This window comes from Prosopis cineraria, unplaced genomic scaffold (assembly GCF_029017545.1).
Source record: "Prosopis cineraria cultivar Desert tree isolate PC_DT_omini unplaced genomic scaffold, ASM2901754v1 PC7, whole genome shotgun sequence".
NCBI lineage: Eukaryota > Viridiplantae > Streptophyta > Magnoliopsida > Fabales > Fabaceae > Prosopis > Prosopis cineraria.
In genome coordinates, this window is record NW_026555338.1 from 11,748,760 (window position 1) to 11,770,925 (window position 22,166).

A 22,166-nucleotide genomic window follows, 5' to 3' on the forward strand; every position below is an offset into this window, starting at 1 on the left:
GTTGATGTGACTATACAAACTAAGAAATATATACAATGTTTTTTTTTAAGTTATATGTGATAAAATGTGATAATTATTGTAAAAGCTTGTTTTATTATTGATAGTAGGATACATCGCAGTCACCAAGCCTGCACAGCAGAGACATCATTCTAATTATGTTGAACACAATTCCACCTTTCTTGCTTTTTGTGCATTTTTTTACCTTTTAAAGCTACATTGATTTGAAAAAAGATCACGATGTCTAATAAAATATTTAAAATAGTCAGTGCCTGTAAATTGAAGCATGTCTATGTTCGATGTCATTGTTTTGAAATAATTCATGCTCATGGACTAAAGGCACACTTAAATTGTCAGTGTCATTGCATAAGAAAATTTATTTAAAGTTGAATTACTTTGATGATTAGGGGAGAGAAAAAGATTAGAAATAAAATCATAATGTAGCACATGGTTAATCGTATGTAACAACTTTTTTTGGTTGGGAGAAAAAGGAAGACAATAATTAATTAAATTACATTCATGTACAAAGAAAGACACTAAGTCATGTCCCACAAATTAGTTTTGACGCAGACACGTTTCTTTGGTGGCTCATGTGGGTAAATAGAATTAATTCCAATTCAAACTCTCCTGTCACCTTTTCTAAATCAAGAAATTATCTAGTAATGAAATTATGGCAAGACTTAGAAGTGTAGCCTCGATTTTTCGGTTTTTATTTTTACTAGTTATTTTGTTAATTTTATTTTATTTTTCTGTTTTTAATTTTACTAGTTTTTTTGTTAATTTTATTTTAATGTTATTTTTGTAGCTACATTTTCTTTTAATTTTTTAATATACAACTATCTCTCTTCAGTTTTAATACATGTTTTTTTAGGATACTTTCTTAACCCATATATAAACTGTTACTTGCAACAATATTTAATTGTTTTTCATTTTTATCTCTTGAAATTTGAATGAGTGATCCCGTTCATTGCAACTGAAAATTTATATTCCTTTTAAAATAAATTTTTTAAATACCTGTTGAACAAGTTAATAATATAATACTTTTATAAGACATGTAAAAATATTGAAAACATTGTGTAATAAAAAAATACTTTATAGCAGGAATAGGAGGGAACATTCATTGAAATGAGTAATAAGAATAGATAAAAAAGCCCAAAAATAGTTGCATGAGTGGATATAAGTACTAGCTGCTAGTGCAATTATTTGCTAGCATGCATCCATGAGGATATATAGTCATGCTTTTGTTTGAAAAAGAATAAAAAAAAAATGAAAATACTGACCTCACACTAATATCCCTTTGAAGATATTGTCAGTGATGATCGATTTATTTTTCATAGTAATTTACATCAGTCATATGTACAGAAAGGATCTTAAGCATGCTCCCTTGCTAGCTATGCTTTTTTTTTTTTTTTAGTTTAGACGTTTCATTTTATATTTTTGTCAATAATCATCTCTAATCATGAAGATAGAAAATGATGAGGAAGATTAGGTTGTTTATTTTATTTAAAAAAATATATATATTCATTCTAAATATAATAAAAATATTAATTTATAATGTTTGTACAAAATATATAAATTGATCCAGTTAATTAAGTCATGCCTAATATGGTTTATATTCACAAATTATTTTCTTTTTTATTTTTTTGTGTTTTAAATAATATGGGTTAAACGGGTTAATCCTAACCCATCAAAGTTAACCCACATGATTTACAGGTTACATGGTTAGGGTTAGAAAAAACCTATTTCTTATTTGAGTCAATTTTTTTCCAACTCTTATCAATTTTTTTATTGCTGATATATCTGCATTGTAGCTTATTACATCAACATTAACAAAATACATTACCCAGTAGTCATTTCATGGTTTTATTTTCAAGTGTTGTAGGCAATATTAGGTTAAGAGATTACTGTGCCACCTATTATTCAATAAGAAAAGGAGAAGTAAAAAAACATTCACATTATTAATATAAAAATTGAACAAAAGTTGAATACGAACTGATATTTAAAAACTGAATATAAAAATTTCCATATTCTTTTTTCAAGCTAACTCATTACGAGAAAGAAAATATAAATGGAACTATATTTGTGACAAACAATAAATAAATTCAGAGAAAAAATAATCTTATATTTGATTTAATTATTATAATAAATAAAAATAAGAGAGACCGCCTATTTTCACTTTATATACAGAATCCAAATCCCAGCCATGTTATTCTTCTTCTTCTTCTTCTTCTTTTGGCCAACAACCATGACGTACTATTTTATGAATAATCTATGTAGATTCTTAGATTTAATTTTTACATTATTAATATTAATATGCTAAATAAAAGCTACCAATTTAGTAATTTTTTAACCACAATAAAAACAGTTACTTATTTAATTTAATCTTTATAAAAGTTATTAAAATGTTTATCATTTTACTGAATTAAATTGTTAATAAAATTTATAATATTTAATTGTATTTTGAGGAATTTGAGCGTAATTCAAATTTAAACCTCATTTTTTTCAATGTAAAATATTGGTTTGAATTATAATTTAATTACACGTTTCCATGGACACACGCACTTGACCATATCTTCTCCTTTTTCTCCTTGCTTTTTTTTTTTTTTTTGCCAATGGGCTTGACTATACTGGTAGTAGCACCATACTAAGACATGGAAATTATTATTATTATCATATTATTGGATTATTAATTCATCACTGTTTACTGCAAGCTTTTGGCCCTTGTTCGAGTATTTGAAATGTCCATTTTAGTAAATAATTTGACATCACCTTTCAATGTCCCACCATGCAAGCATAAATAATTTGCCAAAACACTTCGCTGCCCTTTCCTTAATAACTTGATTTTAATATTTTTAATACATTTATGGAGAAGTTTTGATTTTTATCAAGTATGTCTTAAAAGTAATAAAATCTCAAACTTTATCCGTAAGTACAGTATATTCTTAAAAAGATGACGGTGAAACATAAACCAAAAACATTGAATAAGGATAATATAGAGGAGTGTAATAAATATTCCATTTATTATCTTATTAAAATGATAAATTTTTTTCTCTCATAATGTCTTATAAAAAAGGATGTATTTTTCCCTGAAAATTTTGTTTGATTGACTTTAATGTGAATATAATAGAATAACAGGTATAGGCCTACATAACTTATTTTCTTATTAGCAATTTCTTGAACTTGCAATATTGAAAGCTTGAAACTGCCTGAATATAATGATTAACGAGAGGCATGCTAAATAATTATTCAACCTGTCCATTATTTTATTAATATATTAGAAAAGCGTGGCTTTAATTTCTTTTATGCTTAGCAATTTCTGGAACACATTGGTCGTTTGCACACATGTTTTCATAAGGTTCAGTTTGTAAGAGAACAGTGTAAAGTTTTGAATCACCAATTAAGTGTTATATAGTCTCATGCACTATAATAGTATGAGAGGAGATCATTGAAATTCAAAGACATTGAAAAATACTAAAGTTTATTTAAAATTCATAGATAACTTTTGAAACAGGTACAAATTCTATTAATTCAAAACTTTAATTTGATGATAAAGATACATGGTTAATATCATAAAAAAAAGAAGATACGGGATAAAAATGTGAAGATTAATGCAGTGAAGAAAATTGCAAATCGCGGGTGGAGCTTGCAGACTATTAAAAAAACACAAAGCATTGAAGAATTGAAAGCAAGAAAATTAAAGATTATTGAAGATTTGTGGATGAATTCTAACAACTAATACTGCAAAAAATGAAATTAAAGATCATAGAATTTCATAACTTGAAATTTGTTTTCAAATCAATATTACATTATAAAAATTGTGTCTAAAAGATATTTGTACATTGTAAAAGTAAATGTCCTTTATTGTTATTTAATCATTCTCAAAAAATTATTTAAATATTTTATTTTTTTTATACATAAGGAAAAAGAAACTAAACAAAAGTTCTAGTGTCTTACATCAAAAATCAAGACACTCACTCCAGACCTAATGGACTATAAGCATACCTAGCTTGCACAACACCCTATGAGTTAAAAATAATAATAATAAAAAAGAACTATTTGTTACCCATATATATATATATATATATATCCACTAAACACTTAACACCTCCCATATCTAAACTAACTCTAGAATCAAAATTTTACTTCATTTTATAGTAAAAGATCATATATTTGTATATATATTATTATGGTTATTTTTAAAATATATCAAAATATCTCAAAAAAATAGTTAAAATTTATTTTAATCTATAAAGTGTCTCAAAAAATATTGGAGAGCACTTGTAGTATCTTTGATTATTGAAAAATTACACTTAGGTCTAGCAGAAGAGAATTTATTACGTAGAGGTCTCATGAAATTTACAAAATACTTTCTAATTTGTAAATGCTTGTTTTTAAGTTGTAAATATGTAGGATTTATAATTTAAAAGTATTTTATAAATTTTATTTTATAAATTCTTATTAATAAGTTGTAAATGCATGTGATTTAGAATTTAGGAATATTTTGTGAATTTTAAGAGATTTCTGTCCAATAAATTCTCTAGGTGTAATTTTTCCTTATTTATGGGGGAAAAACCTAGGACACGAAAAGGGAAGGATTTGGGCACTACTAGGGCTTTAATTTGGAAGAATTTTGAAGCTAAATTGGACCTTCAAACTCTTGAGTAAGTTTCTCACCATTTTTCTCTACCTTTTCATCTCATTTTCGATAGAATTTGAAAATGAGAGAATTTGTTCTAAATAGATTAAGTTATGGGTTTATGTTTTAAATATTTTAATTGACTCTAAATGTTTGATTTAAATTTCTTCACCTTGGATAAGTGATAATATGAAGCTTATTTGTTGTTTGGTGTAAATTAGATCAAGTCCTAGCTTAATCATAAGGTTTTGAAGTGAGACAAGTTGGGATATTAAGTTTTATATTGTGATAGAGTTAGAGGAGGCTTAAGGGGAATGTGTGGACAAATTAATTTTTTTATGCTCGACAGTTTCTTTTCTTTGTTATTAAATAGCATTAATTTTGGGTTGAGAATTGAGATTATTGCCTTCACAAAGAAACCTTGTGCATGATGATGCCATACACATTAGTTACTGTCAGTCTCTCTCCCTTCCTTTTGTTCCCGATTTCACGATGGACATTTAGATCGCAGCGTTCATAATTGAAAGAAAATGGTGTAGACTAGTGCTCACAGCATTGGGAGGCCATGATCTTCTGCTTAGTCTGCCATCTTCGTCGCCCCTGGAAACTGCCCCTGGTTCACTTCTAGTTCACAGCGCTGCACTTGCTGTAAAGTCGTCGGAAATGAAGATGTAGGCGGTGGCGTCTTCCTTGGCTCACAATGTCGTCACAGCGTTGCCCCTCCCACAGCTCTGGTTCGTAGCGTGGTGGCTATATGTTGCTCTATGGAGACCAGCGACATCTTCATCCTGCGTTTCAGTTTGCGATGTTGGGAAGAACGGACAGGTTAGATTAGAAGCTGGGTCCTAGGCATCCGATTTCACGGGCCCGATGAACTAAAAAAAAGGATAAAGGGGAAGTGGGTTGATGAAATGCATGTTTCACTAGTGTAATAGGTTTTGGGTCAAAGCCAATTGGCCCAGATCATTAAAAAAAAAAAAAGGAGTTTCCATGAACCGCATTTCGGCTCCAATTCAAAATTATCTCATTGAGCCTATACTTTTTGGAATTTACACCGTCACGTTAATAATTTTTTGAAAATTATACTTTAGTCCCTTAACTTTTAGAATTGCATTTTGACCCAAATCTCTTCCAGAATTACCAATTTACCTCCAGACACATTTTAAAATTCCGAAGTCCCATATCTGTTCTCTAATTCCTAAAAGACCCAAAGGACTTTGAAATTATTTTGTTTTGTTCTAAAGTCATAAAGCTTGTAATTTTATGAATTATTAATGACGCTTAAGATTTTGTAGCCTTAGTGATGGATATACCCTAAAGGTGTGACATTATTAATATGATTTTGATGGTTGGCTTTGAGGATAGACAAACAGCACTTTTGATGTATTAAATAATCATTATACCTCATAGGTATGGAAATATTTAATACATTTTTTATATGGACTTTTGTGGGAGCTAAATCTATGTGGTATGATGATAGTTGTATAACTAAAATTCACTTGTTGGGAATTATGTATTATAATTATGTTATGCACACATAATTATTATTTTCTATATTCTTCTTTGTGATTTTAGTTTATGTGTTTTGAGTAACTATCTTTTGTTAGGGCCCTTTTATGCAAATTCTTGGTGCATGATAATAGTTGTATAATTGAAATTCGCTTGTTGGAAATTCTATACTATAATCATGTTTTGCATGTATAATTATTATTTTCCATATTCTGTTTTGTAATTTTAGTTTTTTTTTATTTTAAGCAACTAATTTTGTAAAGGCTTTTTATGGGCTCATTATGATCATTTGTGAGAGTCTTTAAGTATGTTCCTTACCACTTTGTGAATTAGTTGACTCTAAGAGAACCCAAACTAGATGATCTCTCCTGACATAGTCTAATGCTTTTGATGAGGCCTATCATAAATAGTTGTATAAGTCCAATCACAACCATTTGACAGTGACTGAATTCACCATTAAGGAAAGGGATTAGGACCACATTTCTGGTGAGATATGTTATGTTATGCTTGATAGCACTCAGTTATAATGGAACATTTGGTGTTAAAGGGGGTATGTCTTGAACTTGTATGGGGTTGACCTTTGAGTATTTCTTAGTTTATAGAATTATTGAAACCTAATTATGAATTCTTGACATCTTCTTACTTCATGTAAGAAAGGGGGGAGATAGAAGGATCATACAATATTAATAGTAGTCCATAATAATTTCCACTCCAAGGGATGAAGTGTTTCAAGTTTGGAACAACTTTGGAAGTTGAGACTTATTTAAGTGGAGTTGTTAGACGATTGTCCTTTTATGAGCTTATACAATTCTAAACTTATGATAAGCTCTTGATACTTTGGGCATGTAAAATCCATTACATTGCAAGCCCTGTATACTATTTTCTGCCATTAATCTAGCTTCATTAGAGGGATAGTTAAATTATAGATATTTATAATTTCCATTTTCATTAACATGCTAAGAGTCATTTACCCTTAATGATTGTATGCCCACTTATAGTGGGTCAAATCATGGTAGTATATTATTTAAAATTATATTTCAAAATATTATGTTGACAATGAATTTTACCCTATAGGTATTTGTGTTTAAAATTTTGGTATTATCTCTAAATACCATATTGCTAAAGGACGTTGTCGGTAAAATAAAGATTACTATTGTTGGTGGTTGGGCATTTATTTTGGCAAGTTTACAAATAAGGGTTTTAATGTTTTGATATTTCTTGTACCCTATAAGTATGGTGACATTAAATATATTTTGTTTGAACCCTTTTAATAAAGTCCTTAATTTATATTTGAACTGGATGCCTAATAATCTAGTATCCAAAATAATATAAGATAAATTATTTGTATTAGGCTAGAAATCATAAGTGAGATCTTCAATCGAAGAAGCTTAATCTCAAAATCTATTAAGGGATTCATTGTTTACTATTGCATAGGATCAAGAAGGTGTTAATTTTGTTACTCACTATCAAGTTAATCGAATTTGAATCTTATTTCAAATAAATAGTGAGAGTTATGGGCCTAGACCATTGGTCTACTTGTTAAAAGCAACACCTTTACCTAAGCATGTTCGTTCATCATCTTCATTTGATGAGGATGAGGTTGTTAAGAATCCACTTGTTAAAATAAAGCAATCTATTAAATATACTGAAGAGTTGGTTTTATCAAGGTGATCTTATAGAATTGGTATACCTGTAATACTGAGTTGAAAGTAATCATTTATGATAATTTAAATGAATAATGGTGAGAGTTACAAATTATAAACCTTTCTTGCTATACATGGTGCAGACATTATCATATTACTCATGGATGTCATAATAATTTGCCATTAAATTATCTCAAATGAATAGAGCCTTGGGGGAAGGAATTGAAATACCTTAATAAGATGGTTTAGTAGAATTTAGTTAAGAACATTCAATGTGCAACTATCTAAAACTATCTCTGAGAATAAGCAAGTCTTTAGGTAGTAATATTTGAAGTTTGATGAAGCTATTAGCTCCCTTTAATTTTATTTAGAATACTTTAGATTTATGCATATTTGTTAAATGTTTGGGAAAAGCCCTCTTTTGCTTATCATGTTTCATACTAATGGCTAGTCACTAGCTAGTGATCAAGTAAATAAGACAACATATTTGTGGTCATGCCCCCTTGATGTAAAATTTTCTGTCTGACATATTTATTCAAGGTTTAATATCCATTTTAATATGTCTAATTACAATATTGATTTGTGTTAAGCAACTTATTTTAATTGAGTGTTTAGAAATCTGGTGCACAGTCTTAGTTTGATACCTATTTAAGGGGTGTAAGGTTGTTTAAGTTTTAACATACTCAAAATTTCTTCTACCTTCTCACTCAATCCTCATTATATCTGTAATTTTAAATTTTGGAGCTTCAATATATTGTTTATGGGTAGCAGAGTAATTTTTAGATTAATAAAGCAGGCTTCTTGCGTCGACCTTTAATTTCTATCCTTCAATCAAATACGTTCTTAGAATTAATTTCTATGCTCTCTGTACATCCTCGAGAGTTACAGTTGGTTTCCTCCGTGGCATGTTATTTCTTGGAAATTTTATTCAGTACTTATTTAATAGTCTTAATCCATGCTTAATATGAAATTACAATTGGCACTGGCATTAGTGTATAAGACTGAGGTGAAATATGGAGAGACTAGTTAAATCGAATCTAATTAAGAAAATGAAATTAATATTTTCCACTACTTCTTGCCGTTATTTTATTATTCCAGTGTTCATGAGATTTTTTTATTTTCTTTTATTATTTAGTTTATAAAAAACGATTCTTATCATTCTTTTATAATATTTTCGATATTTAGTTATCCAAACAATAGGCAATAAATTATTCTAATTTGTTGTAAAAATTTGAATTAAAAAAAAAGACAAAAGATTAGCACCATTTTGTTAAAGGAAAATTTAACTATCATTAATTTTCACTTTGAGAATTTTATGGTCATTCCCAAAATGAAAAAGGAAAGTTAAAAGGAAACACACAATTGGCCAATATAAAACCCAGATGGAAAATATTTATTCAAATGAATAATATAAAATGAAGTAGTTAATCAAATATAGGAGGGGTAAAATAGTAAATCAAGAATACACTTTAATTTAACATACCAAAGGCGGGGCAATTTCATTGAGGCTTCCATATGAAGCCTACCTCTCTAATGGTGTAAAGGAGGCTTCATGGGTCCTTCCCGTCATCTTCCTGCCAAACTTCTTCGTGGCTTCCTTTGATGGTTTCTCAGAAAATTCTCACAAGTTACGTATGTGTAGTTTTGCACAAATTGAATAAGGAAAAAAACCAACACTCATTTAAGAGTCATCCCATTGCGTCAATCTCTTGCTATTGGTTTAATTTGGGTTGGAGCAAGCAAAATTCTCAATAATGCTAACGACACCTTCCCTCTCTCAGCGAGTCGATTTTGTCTGAGTTCACCTAATTCAACACAGCAGTATCACTCTGGTAATTTCTTCAACTTTCTTACCAAATCACTACCTTTTATTTTAAATTTCTTCAGCTTGTGGGTTCTGGCAGAGTAATTTTTAGATGGTCAAAATGCATATAACCCCCTCAACTTAAGGTTCATTGCACATAACCTCCCTTACCTTATAGATTTTGTGTTTTTAAGTAAGGTCAAGTTAATATAATGTTCAAAATTCCATCCCATTTACCAAATACTCCTGATTAGGCTGATATGGCATAAATTCCATTAAATTTAACCGTCATTTAATGGTAGGGGGTTCTTGGTCAAAATCTATAAGATGAGGGTGTGAGGTTTAAATTTTTAAAAATAAGGGAAGTTATATGTAATTGACCTTAAGTTGAGGGGAATGTGTATTTTGGCCTTTTTAGAATAATAAACTTGGCTTTTTGAGTGGACCTTTAATTTCTATCCTTCAAGCAAATACATACTTGCAGTCTTAATTTGGTCTCTCTCTATATATTGTGGAGTCACAGCTACTTTTTCAATAATAAATCTCTTATAAATTTTTAAATTTTTAATGATATATTCCTTATATATCAATGTGAATAGGCCACACTCTCAAATTTTCAAAAGTTTTATCCATATTTTTGGGATAAGATTTTTTTCAACCAATGGCCAATTTATCCTTTTTATTTTCTTTTATTATTTGGTTTATATAAAAATTTATTCATATCATTCTTTTATATTATTTTCAATATACCTGTCAATAGTCTTTAGTTACACAAACAATATAATGGGCGGGATATTGTTCTAATTTGTTGTTAAAAATTGAATTTTAAAAAACGGATGAAAGACTATCTCTATTTTTATCAGAGAGAATCTCATTATATCTTTGTCACTTGAGTCATCCACTAATTAACCCTTTTTTTATCATTTGATTAGAATTATTATATGAATAACACAAATTATAATTATAATACTAGTTAAAGGTACACACTTACCCATGTTAATTGAAGCCTCATGTAGCTTGAAAATTTATACATTCCCCTACAACCCAAAAAAAAAAAAAAAGATTACACTGAACAATTAACTGGCAACTTTATTTACTGGAAAATGATTTTTATCGTTTTTTTTTTCATGAAAGTGTAAGGAAGTAATATAGGCAGCAACTTAAAAAATTTTCTGTCTTTTCTATATGCATTTTCTCCTTATTTAGCTTTGTATCAGGTCATAAGTAAATAAATATAAATTTCTTGCCAGGATGAATTTAATTAGAATTGACATGACTTTATGCAAATTTTCATGCATGGCTATGAATATCAGTTTATTGAAACGGTTGTGAAAGAAATATCTACTAAAATTGATAGGGCTCCTTTACATGTTGTGAGATATCCTATTGGATTAGAGTCTCGAGTGCTAAGTATAAAATCTTTATTAGAAATTGGATCAAATGAAGAGGTCAACATGGTAGGTGTTTGTGAAATAGGGGGAATAGGTAAAATGACAATAGCATGTGCAGTGTGTAATTTGGTTGCTGATAATTTCAAAGGCATGTGCTTTCTCCATGACATCAAAGAAAACTCGAGCAAGCTTGGCCTACAACAAATGCAAGAGACAATGATTTCCAGGATTATAGGAGTGGACATCAAAATACAAGATGCTAATGAAGGAGTTGAAGTAATAAGGATGAGACTCAAACAAAAGAAAATCCTTTTGATTCTTGATAATGTTGACAAACATGAGCATCTGGAAAAATTAGCTAGTGATTGTAATTGGTTTAATGGTGGGAGTAGAATCATTATAACAAGCGATAAGCATTTACTTGTAAGACATAAGGTTGAAAGGATATATGACATGAAGGATCTCAATAATGAAGAATCTCTTGAATTGTTAAATTGGAATGCTTTTAGAAATAATCAAGTAAATCCAAGTCACATGATAGTGTTAAATCGTGCAATAGTTTATGCACAAGGCCTTCCGCTAGCCCTTGAAGTAATAGGTTCTAACATGTGTGGAAGGATATAAATGAGTGAGAATCTGCCTGAGATGCATTTAAACTAATTCTCAATAAAGTCATTCAACAAGAATTGAAAGTAAATGGCCCGGAACACTTTGAGAAAGAAATATTTCTTAATATTTCTTGTTTCTTCAAAGGGGAATCTTTGGGTTACGTTAAATATGTGGTAGAAGCAATTCATGGCTTTAATAATCAAGTTATTCTATTAGAGTGTTGGAGGACAAATGCCTCATAAACATTGAAGATTCTTATATTAAAATGCATGACTTGTTAAGTGACATGAGGAGAGAAATTGTTCATCAAGAATCATCAAATGAGCCCGGAAAACATAGTAGATTAGGGTTCCATCAAGATATTATTCATGTTTTGGAAGAATATACAGTAAGTAATTGACATTAATTATCTACATTTTCTCTTTGTCTTGTAATTTTATTGTTCTTTTTACAATTTCTTGGTAATTTAATTTAATTAATTCTATTTATATTTATTTTCCTTGTTATGCGAAATTGTTCACTAGTTCTTTTGTCATATAAATTGAATGCATACAATTTAAACAAAGAATGTGATGGGCTAAATGGAATAGGAATTTTTCCCCCTAAGAGAAGGACTTTAAACGATGCATGCATGATGCATGATGTGATGGATTTGTACAGCTAATTTTATATAGAAAAAATTACATATAGGTCCCATGGAGCAAGCTTATTTACCAATAATTATAGAAAATTTAGAAACTACAACTAGGTCCATTGGGATTTGAATTTAATTTAAACTTGGGATAAAAAGATGATAATGCCCTTATTAAATATGTATACATTTTATCAGTTAAATAATTTACAATTACTTTATTAGTAATTTACAATCATAACTTCAACTTTTTACAACCGTAACTTCATATAACAAATAATTAAATTGATCAATTTAACTAATGAATATGTGAAGTTATAGTTGTAAAAAGTTGAAGTTATATTTATAAATTATTGATAAAGTAGTTGTAAACAATTAATGTGAAACTTTGCTGGTAATACATGATTGTTTAACTATTTGACATATGAAGTTATAGTTGTAAAAAATTAAAATTATAGTTGTAAATTGCTGATAAAATAGTTGTAAATTGATTATTTAATTGGTATACATAATATATGTTTAATAGAGATATTATTGTTTTTGCAGCTTAATTTTAAATTACACTTAGGTCCTAAAGGATTTGGTTGTAGTTTCTAAATTTTGTGAAACTTATTTGTGATTAAGTCAACTCCATGGGATTTGTACATAAATTTCCCTTTAGTTCATATATTGTGTTGCTCTTGCTATAATTATGTGTTAATTAGTCTCAACAAGGACAGAATTATTTTTTCTTCTCTGATATTTTTTGCATTCAATTTTGCATTTATTATTTTAAGTGTTTGATTTATTAACATCATTTTTTAGGGAAAACATGTATATTATAAAATAAAAGTCCTTTTTAAAACAAATAATATAAAATGATATAAAAATTTGTAAAAACATTTCACAGTAAAGACATTAACCAAGTATTTTTCAATGAGAGTAAGTTATGATCAACTTCCTAGAACAAGTTGAAAAAGAAATATTTATTAACATTGTATGTTTCTTTAAAGGGAAATATTTGGAATATGTGAAATATATGGTGAAAGTAATTCATGGTTTGAAAAATGTATGTTATGTTTTTGGTCTGTTGATAGATAAATGCCTCATAAACATGAGTATTGTATCATAAAAGAAAAAAAATCCTAAACATTTGGATGGAAAAAAAATTGTACGTGCAAAGAAACGGCCTGGGTCTAACCAAAAAAGAAAAAAAATTGGAGTTGTTCGATGGGTTGGGGGCTCGGCTTATACTTTCTTGTTAGGCTTCCCTTGTGTGTCATTGATTTTGAATTTGTGGCGAATTAATGTTAGTCATGAATGTCATAATTTGCATCAAACTTCTAATGTGTCATTATTTGCATTTATTATTGGCTTGAAAGGGCACAAATGAAGTCAGTATTATAATTCAAGACAATTGGCTCGGATGCATGGAAGTAAATTGGGATGGAGAAGCCTTCAAGTGTACAAAAAATCTGAAAGTTCTTATTTTTAAGAATGCCAAATGCTCAAAAAGTCCCAAATATCTTCCTAATAGCTTAAAAGTGCTCAAGTAGCCAGGATATCCTTCTTCAAGTTTGCCTGTTGATTTTCATCCAAAGAAACTTGTTGAATTGGACATTGGGTATAGTAATTTGAGTTTGCTGGAAACAATTAAGGTAAAAGAACCCTATCTTATAAGCATGTCTTGTTAGCTAAATTGTATTTAATAACTTCTCCTTTCTTTCAAGCTTTATAGATGGCTTTGGTTATTACAGAATTCGAACAATTTGAGTGTTTTGAATCTTAAAGGTTGTCAATATATTACAGTGACACCTGATCTCTCCAATCTTAGAAATTTGAAGAAATTAGTCCTTGAGTATTGCAAGAATTTAATTGAAACTCATGATCCAGTTGAAATCTTGAATGCAAACGATTCAGCTTAAGACATTTCCACATTACCTCAAATTACCCTCTCTTGAAGAACTCTCTCTTGACCAATGGTCAAGCCTAAAGTACTTTGCAAAAATACTTGAAGAAATGGAAGTGAATTATGTAAGTTTAAAATGTACTAGAATAGAAAAATTGCCTTGGTCAATTTGCAAGCTTACTCAGCTTAAAGAGTTATCTATTGAAAAGCATAAGAGGATAGAGCTCCCAAAGAGCATTTTTCTATTGCCAAAATTAGAAAAGATGATTGTTTATGAAGGTGAAAATTTGTTATCTTATAATCATGAGGAAGCCGACGAACAAAAGTTGTGGTCAAAGCAATGTCCAAACATGCTCACTTTCATGCTTCAATATTTTAATATATCAAATGACATCCTTAGAATTAATCTTGCTTGATTTATCAATGTTATATGGTTGGACTTGAGCGGTAGCAGTTTCACAATTTTACCTGCGTGTATAAAAGAATGTCATTGTTTGGGAGCCATTTTGTTAAATGAATGCAAGCATTTGAGAGAGGTTAAAGGGATTCCACCAAATTAAGATATCTTGATGTGGAAAATTGCACATCGTTGAGTTTAGAGTTAAGAAGCTTGTTATTGAGTGAGGTCAATTTCTCTCTATGATTTTCCAATATTCACATCTTTTGAGTTTGTTGTGTATGTTGCTCAACATTTGTTTTGATTCACAGGAATTACTTGCGGCTCTACACAAACACTCTTCCGATGAGGAAAAATTCTTTTATTGGTTTTTAATGATGGGGGAAGGCATTACAAAGTGGTTTGATCATCGTAGCAAAGAAGCATCTATTTCTTTTTGGTTTCGTAACTGCTTCCCACTGCTGTGCCTTTGTTAAGACATAACATTTATTAAGTTAATATTGTAATTATCTTAGTTGGGTATAGATTATTGTTTAGGGCTGTGTCCTATTTTCAGTGTATTTGTACGTGTCACTACTACAAAAAAAAACTTTTTACAATGGTTAAAAAATACTTTTTACATCGGTTCACGTAGCATTGTTGTTTCAGGGATGTAGAAAGTACGAGACTTTTTACATCGGTTGTACAACCGATATAAAAGGTGGACTTTCTACATCAGTTGTGGCCAGAACTGATGTAGAAAGTCCACCTTCTACACCAGTTTTGGGGAGAACCGATGTAGAAAGTTCACCTTCTACACCGGTTCTATCTACAACCGCTGTAGATAGCAATATTATTTTGAAAAAAAAATAGGGTTGTTTTTCTAGGTTGTAAACCCTACAATTTAGAAAAATACCTCTAAAATAAATAGAAATAAAATTCAATAGCCATAAACTAGGAAAGAGTTATTTAATTTATTCAAATATATAACAATTTATATTCAAATTTTATTTATTTAAATCATAACAAAAGAATTAAAATTATAATTAAACAATATAAACAAAATTTTTGTATGCTAAATTAAAAGAACCTAAAATTCCTTAGAAAATACAAGTGCACAAAAGCAAGGGGAACAAGCTCTTGACAGAAACTCCTTCTTTGCCTATATGAGCAAGTTGAACACACATACACACACCAAGTGTTGATAGTCTTCATTCCCAAAATCTGGTAAGGCCTCAAATTTTTTGTCCTATGGGTTTCATACCCTTGTAGAAGAAAATGAAAATACTATTAACTATTGAAAACATTATAGGTACATATATACTACAAAAAAATCATATTATAGATTTAATTTTAGCTTACATTGGACAGTTATCTTAGAATAGAAGGCCAAAATCATATATAAAAGGTGCTCAACACAACTAAAGAGACATTGGAAAGAAAAAAGTGGTTAACTATAAATAGAAAATTTGAAGCAAACTACCAAGAACAACCAAGAATAGCCATTACTCAAGTAATTTGAATATGCAAATATAAAAGCTTATATTTATAAGTATTGAATATTTGACTATTTCTAATATTCCAACCATACGATACCTTTCAAACAGGGCAAGACTAGCTCAAAAGTACTGAAGAATGCCTTATTTTCTTGCATTTGCAACCACTTCCTCCTATAGTGGATACCTTGAACATGAAGAAGAAGAAAAATAATTAATATTAATAGATAGATAGATAAATAAAAATGAACCAAGTAAGTAGCACTTTGTTGAAGTTAACTTAACATTTTATGAGCAGAAAAATATATGTAAAGCCAACTTAAGGTGCAGAGCATGAATCCTTTTGCTCACCTCATTAAGACATGAAATCGTTTAATTAAAAAAATAAGGAAAAGAAGATTTCTTAAACATGTAGTATTTATGCCATGAAACCAAAATAACATATTATATAGAAGGGGTATTAAACAACAACAAAAGAAAGTATGAAAATCATTAATAAGAAAATCACTATAGAAGCCAAAAACATGATTGTAGAAATAATACTATCACCATTTCCACCACAAGCAACCTAAAAATTGCACAAGTCTGTATGCAAATCTATCATGACATATTGAATAACCAAAAACAGGGTAAGAGAAATAACTAAGACCTTAGCATTGTCTATATAGTTGTTTGATTATATTTTTATTCTCATTTTATTTTGCTGAGGCTACTGCAAACTTATATAAAATATAAATGAAAATAATTCAATCATGAACTTGGATTGACAGATTGAACAAGGTATTAACTTTTGCATATCCTTTAATTAGCAAATCCAACCAAAAGCAAATAAGTAATATCAAACAGGATCAAATTCATATTCAATGGCAACATATAAATAACTGAGAATGAGTAATATTCAAGCTAAGGGAACCAAAATTTGACAAGAATGACACCAATGAGATGCTACACAAGAGAGAGAAGGTGAGAGAAGGAGAAGAATGGTGAAAGCACCCAAAACAGAGGCTGTAATGCGAACAAAATAAATCTCACATCTGGAAACTAATTGATGATCTAACCATTGAAAATGACGCATTAGATGTTCCAAACTATCTGACAAAATTTTACCTTGATCCAACGGTTAACGTACCTGTAAGAGCAGATTTACTAAAAATGTCCTGTGAATATGCGAAAATAACTTTGGAGGAAGGAGGAGAAGGATTTGGAGAAAATGGATCTTGGATTTTAGGTATCTTGTTTAGGGAGAAGGGATGAGGAGGAGGAGGAGGAGGACGGTAACACAATATGGAGGCGAGGAGAGAAGAAGACAAGGAGGAAAATGATGCAAACACGTTCTGTGCGGGAACAATGATGAGAACTAAAACTTTAAATGACTTTTTACATCAGTTGCTAGGGTAACTAATGTAAATAATACTTTTTACATCGGTTACCACTAAAACCGATGTAAAAAGTATTTATTTTTTTAATATTTTTAAAAATTCAAAATACTTTTTACATCGGGTGATAGAGTGCCCGATGTAGAAAGTCCACTTTCTACATCGGGTGCTTTTCTACCCGATGTAGAATACTTTCTACATCGGGTAAACAAGCACCCGATGTAAAAAGTGTGTATTTTTTTAATTTTTTAAAAGATTTAAAGTACTTTCTTTATCGGGTAGAAAAGCACCCGATGTAAAAAGTGTGTATTTTTTTAATTTTTTTAAAAATTTAAAGTACTTTCTACATCGGGTGCTTTTCTATCTGATGTAAAAAGTATACTTTCTACATCGGGTGTTTTTTCTATCCGATGTAGAAAGTACTTTTTACATCGGGTGAAAAAGCACCTGATGTAAAAAGTCTAATAGTCATGACTAATATTACAAAATTGCCACCGCTTGGACTTTTTACACCGTTTGCCTTCCAACCGATGTAAAAAGTCCCCTGTAAAAGCCATATTTTGTACTAGTGTGTTACTCATTCATTTGTTTTCCTTGCAACTGTTTTTGCTATATATACAATACAGTGAGGCCTGGCAAAGGACTGAGTGCTCTTTACATTTTATTCATAAATTTCTCTTTCTATCTTGGCAGCAAAGCCATGGCATGGTCTCTTTTGCTGGAGCACTTGTCTCATCCACTACACCACCCACCATTATCGTTTAAGTTGCAAAAACCAATCCATTGTTTAGTTCATCACATTCTTCCACTTCTATCAAGTTAGATAGAGGCAATTTTCTTCTCTAGGAATCTGTTGTTTTACCTTTAATTGAGGGAAACAAACTTGAGATGCATATTAATGGTCTCGATCAAATTCCATTGCGCATGGTGGTCGATGGTGTGACTACTACGATAAATCTTGAATATGAAGAATGGACCTTTGTTGATTGACTTTTGGTTAGCTGGCTAAGAAACACAATGTTTGCCGATGTCTATGCACAGCTTATTCACTGTCGCATAGCTCTTGAATTATGTAATGATGCTCGTGCTTTAGCTGGTGCATCGACGAAGGCTTGTGTTATGGTATACATGATTGAACTTTATCGAACTCAGAAAAATGGCTCTAAAATGGAAGATTATCTTTCAAAAATGAAGAATATAGCCAATCAATTGGCTTTGGTAGGATCTCCTGTTGCCACTGAAGATCTCATTATGCACACTTTAAATGGTTTAGATACAGATTACAATCCAATTGTGGTGAAACTTATTGATTCACCAAACTTGTCCTAAATTGATGCTCAAGCTTCCCTTTTGGCCTATAAAAGTCAAATGGATTAGTTGAATTAGTTCTCTTCTTTATCTATACAACCCTCAGCCAATTTTGCTCAATGAGGTCATCATGATGATAATTGTGGATCATAGCGTGGGTCCCATGGCTTGCATAGTCGGTCAAGGTAGTGGTGGTCGTCCTTATTATTATTTATGCTATCGTCCTAGACATGTAGTTTCCAATTGTTACCATCATTTTGATGGAGATTTTCAACCTTCAAGTTCTAGTTCAAATCGTTCTACAATGTCCTTTCCTTTGTAGGCTTACTATGCTTCACCATCTACTGTCAATGACTCTGCCTGGTATCTTGATAGTAGAGCTAATTATCATGTGACCCCTGATCCTGCTCAACTTGACCAGATTACTCCTACTGGTAAGTCTCATATTTCAACTTGTACTGGTGCTCAAACTCTCATACCTAGTTGTGGTAACAATATTTTTTAATTTTCTCCTACTCCTGTTACTCTTAATGATGTTTTGCTCGTTCTTTCAGCTACTAAAAACTTAGTAAGCATCTCTCATTTGGTTTTTGATAATAAAGTTTTTGTTGAATTTTCTAATAATGGTTGTGTTGTAAAGGACAAGCTAACAAAATAGGTACTAATGCATGAGCCTCCACAACAAGGCATGTATCCCATGGTTAATGTTGCCTCTTTTCAAATAAAGGTTGCTCCTGCTACAATTCCAAAAGTGATGTTTACCTCTTATTTAGACTGGCATTATAAGCTGGGCCATCCTAGTGATCTCATTTTGAAACAAATTTTGAATAAATGTAATGCTTCTATGAATATTAATGACAAATCTATAGGTGAAGCATGTCAATATGGTAACTCCAAATCTCTTCCTTATGCTAGTTCTGCTTCTCAAGCATCTTGTCTATTAGAATTAGTTCACACCAATTTGTGAGGTCCTTCACCAGTTCAATCAATACATGATCATCATTACTATATTCATTTTGTTGATGATTTTAGCCGATTCATATGGTTCTATCCACTAAAACATAAGGGTGAAGCAATTAATGCCTTTAATCATTTTCAACCTTTAGTTGAAAATCAATTTAATACAAAAATCAAGAGCTTACAGTGTAATGGTGGTTCAAAATACAAACCTTTCATTCCTGTTGCTCAAGCCCATGGCATTAATCAGAGGTTCACTTGCCCTTATTCTTCACCTTAAAATGGGAGAGCAGAACGTACACATAGGCACATAGTTGAAACGGGCTTAACTCTTTTAGCTCAAGCACACATGCCTCTTACTTACTAGGTTAAAGCATTTCAAACTTCAGTATATCTTATTAATTAGACTTCCCACATCTGTTCTTGAAGGTGCAACTCCCTGTTTTGCTTACTAAAAACAAAGCTAGAATATAAAACTTTGCAACCATTTGGGTGTGCTTGCTACCCTTGTCTAAAACCGTATAATGTACACAAATTTTAGTTTCATAGTCAAAAGTGCATTTTCTTGGGCTATGCATCTTAGCTAAATGGCTACAAATGTCTGAGTTCAACAGGCGTGTATATGTATCTCATCATGTGGCGTTTGACCCATCTACTTTTCCCTTTGTCTCAGGTTTTATTAATAGACATTCTAGTTTTACAGATGGCTCGTCGATTCCTTTAATCATCACTCCTCCAATGAGTAGCAGTGAACAAACCTAGTTATCTTCTTTAGAGTTGCCTTCGGATAGTGCTATGATAGGTCCAGTTGCCACGTTACCAATTTGAATTTTGTCTCTTGCTAATTCACCTTCTGGTTCTTTACTTATCACTAGCTTAAATGAAGAAGTCTCTACTTCATCTATCAGTATCAGTCTAATATGTTCTATGAGCCTAGCTAATGAAGCCCAAGAAGCCCAACAAAACTCTAATCCTATGGTGACACATTCTAAAAGTAGAGGTTTTAAGCCCAGATATCCATTTATCAGGTTACTTCAAGGTGAAGATCTAAATATGCTTGAACAGAATATTGCACCTCTTTCTGCATGTGATGTCCTAAAATTGCCATTATGGTGACAAGCCACAGAAGAAGAGTTTGATGCCTTGTAGCGAAACAACACTTGGCAACTTGTTCCATTTTTGGGTACATAAAAAGTTGTTGATTACAAGTGGGTTTTCAAGACCAAGTACAACTCAGATGTATCTCTTCAACATCAAAAAGCAAGGCTTGTCACAAAGGGACTTTAGCAAGTGCCTAGAGTTGATTATAATGAGACTTTTAGCCCAGTTGTCAAAGCTGCTACAATTCGCATTATCTTGATAATTGATATTATGTTTAGATGTGAAATTTGTCAGTTCGATATCAATAACACATTTTTAAATGGCATTCTCCAAGAGCCATTTTTCCTTTATACCCAAAATCTTACAATATTTCTCTTAATATATGTGGATGATATTATTGTGACTAGCAACAACTCTGCTTACTTGAAGAATTTTATTCACAAGCTGAATTCACTGTTCTCTTTAAAGATCTTGGTCCATTGCATTACTTTCTAGGCATTGAAATGTTTTGAGATCACACTAGTTTATTTTTAAACCAGGGAAAGTATATGTTAGACCTTTTAAAAAGGTTTAATATGCTTTAACTGTGCCCCTATATCCACTCCTATAGTTACTGGTCATCAACTAACTGCAATAGATGGAGATATCTTATCTGATCCCACTATCTATAGGAGAGCTATAGGAGCTCTTCAATATCTTACCACAACATGTCCTGATATTGCTTATTCTATTAACAAGTTGAGTCAATTTATATCTCAACCAACAAATGTTCATTTCCAAGCTGTTAAATGTGTTTCAAGGTATTTAAAGGGTACTTATCATTATGGACTACATATTAAACCAACTACATCTATCAGTTAGATGGCTTTTACTGGTGTTGATTGGGCTGTTGATCTTGATGATAGAAAATCGGTAGCTGGTTTTTATGTTTATTTGGGTGGTACACTAATTTCATGGGCATCCAGAAAGCAACAAGTAGTTTCTTGTTCTAGTACTAAGTCTGAATATAGAGCTTTAGCTGATGGAACTGTAAAATTGAATTGGATTTCTTCTTTGATGTTTGAACTCAGTTTGTTCCTAAGGAGACCTCCTGTTATATGGTGTGATAATCTTAGTGCAAATGCTTTAGCTACTAATCCTGTTCAACATACTCACAGCAAACACATAGAAATTGATCTTCATTTTGTGAGTGATCAAGTGATTGCTGGTAAATTGGTTGTGAAATATGTTCCATCATCCAGTGAGATAGCTGATTGCTTGACCAAAGCCTTGACCTATAATCAATTTTCTGAATTAAGAAGCAAACTCGGTCTGTCAGTCACACCCTCTTGTTTGAGGGGAAATATTAAGACATGACATTTATTATGTTAATATTGTAATTATCTTAGTTGGGTATAGATTATTGTTTAGGGCAACGTGTCCTGTTTTTAGTGTATTTGTACGC

At 30.8% G+C, this 22,166-nt stretch overlaps 1 protein-coding gene across 1 annotated transcript in view; it reads left to right on the forward strand.

Annotated features, from left to right (window-relative positions):
- The first annotated feature begins 21,583 nt into the window (after positions 1–21,583).
- LOC129316474 (uncharacterized) overlaps positions 21,584–22,166 on the forward strand; it is a 29,885-nt gene continuing 29,302 nt past the window's right edge. Inside the window, exon 1 of the mRNA XM_054960898.1 lies at positions 21,584–22,031. Coding sequence (XP_054816873.1) covers positions 21,584–22,031 — 448 coding nt within the window. The remainder of the gene's footprint in view (positions 22,032–22,166) is intronic.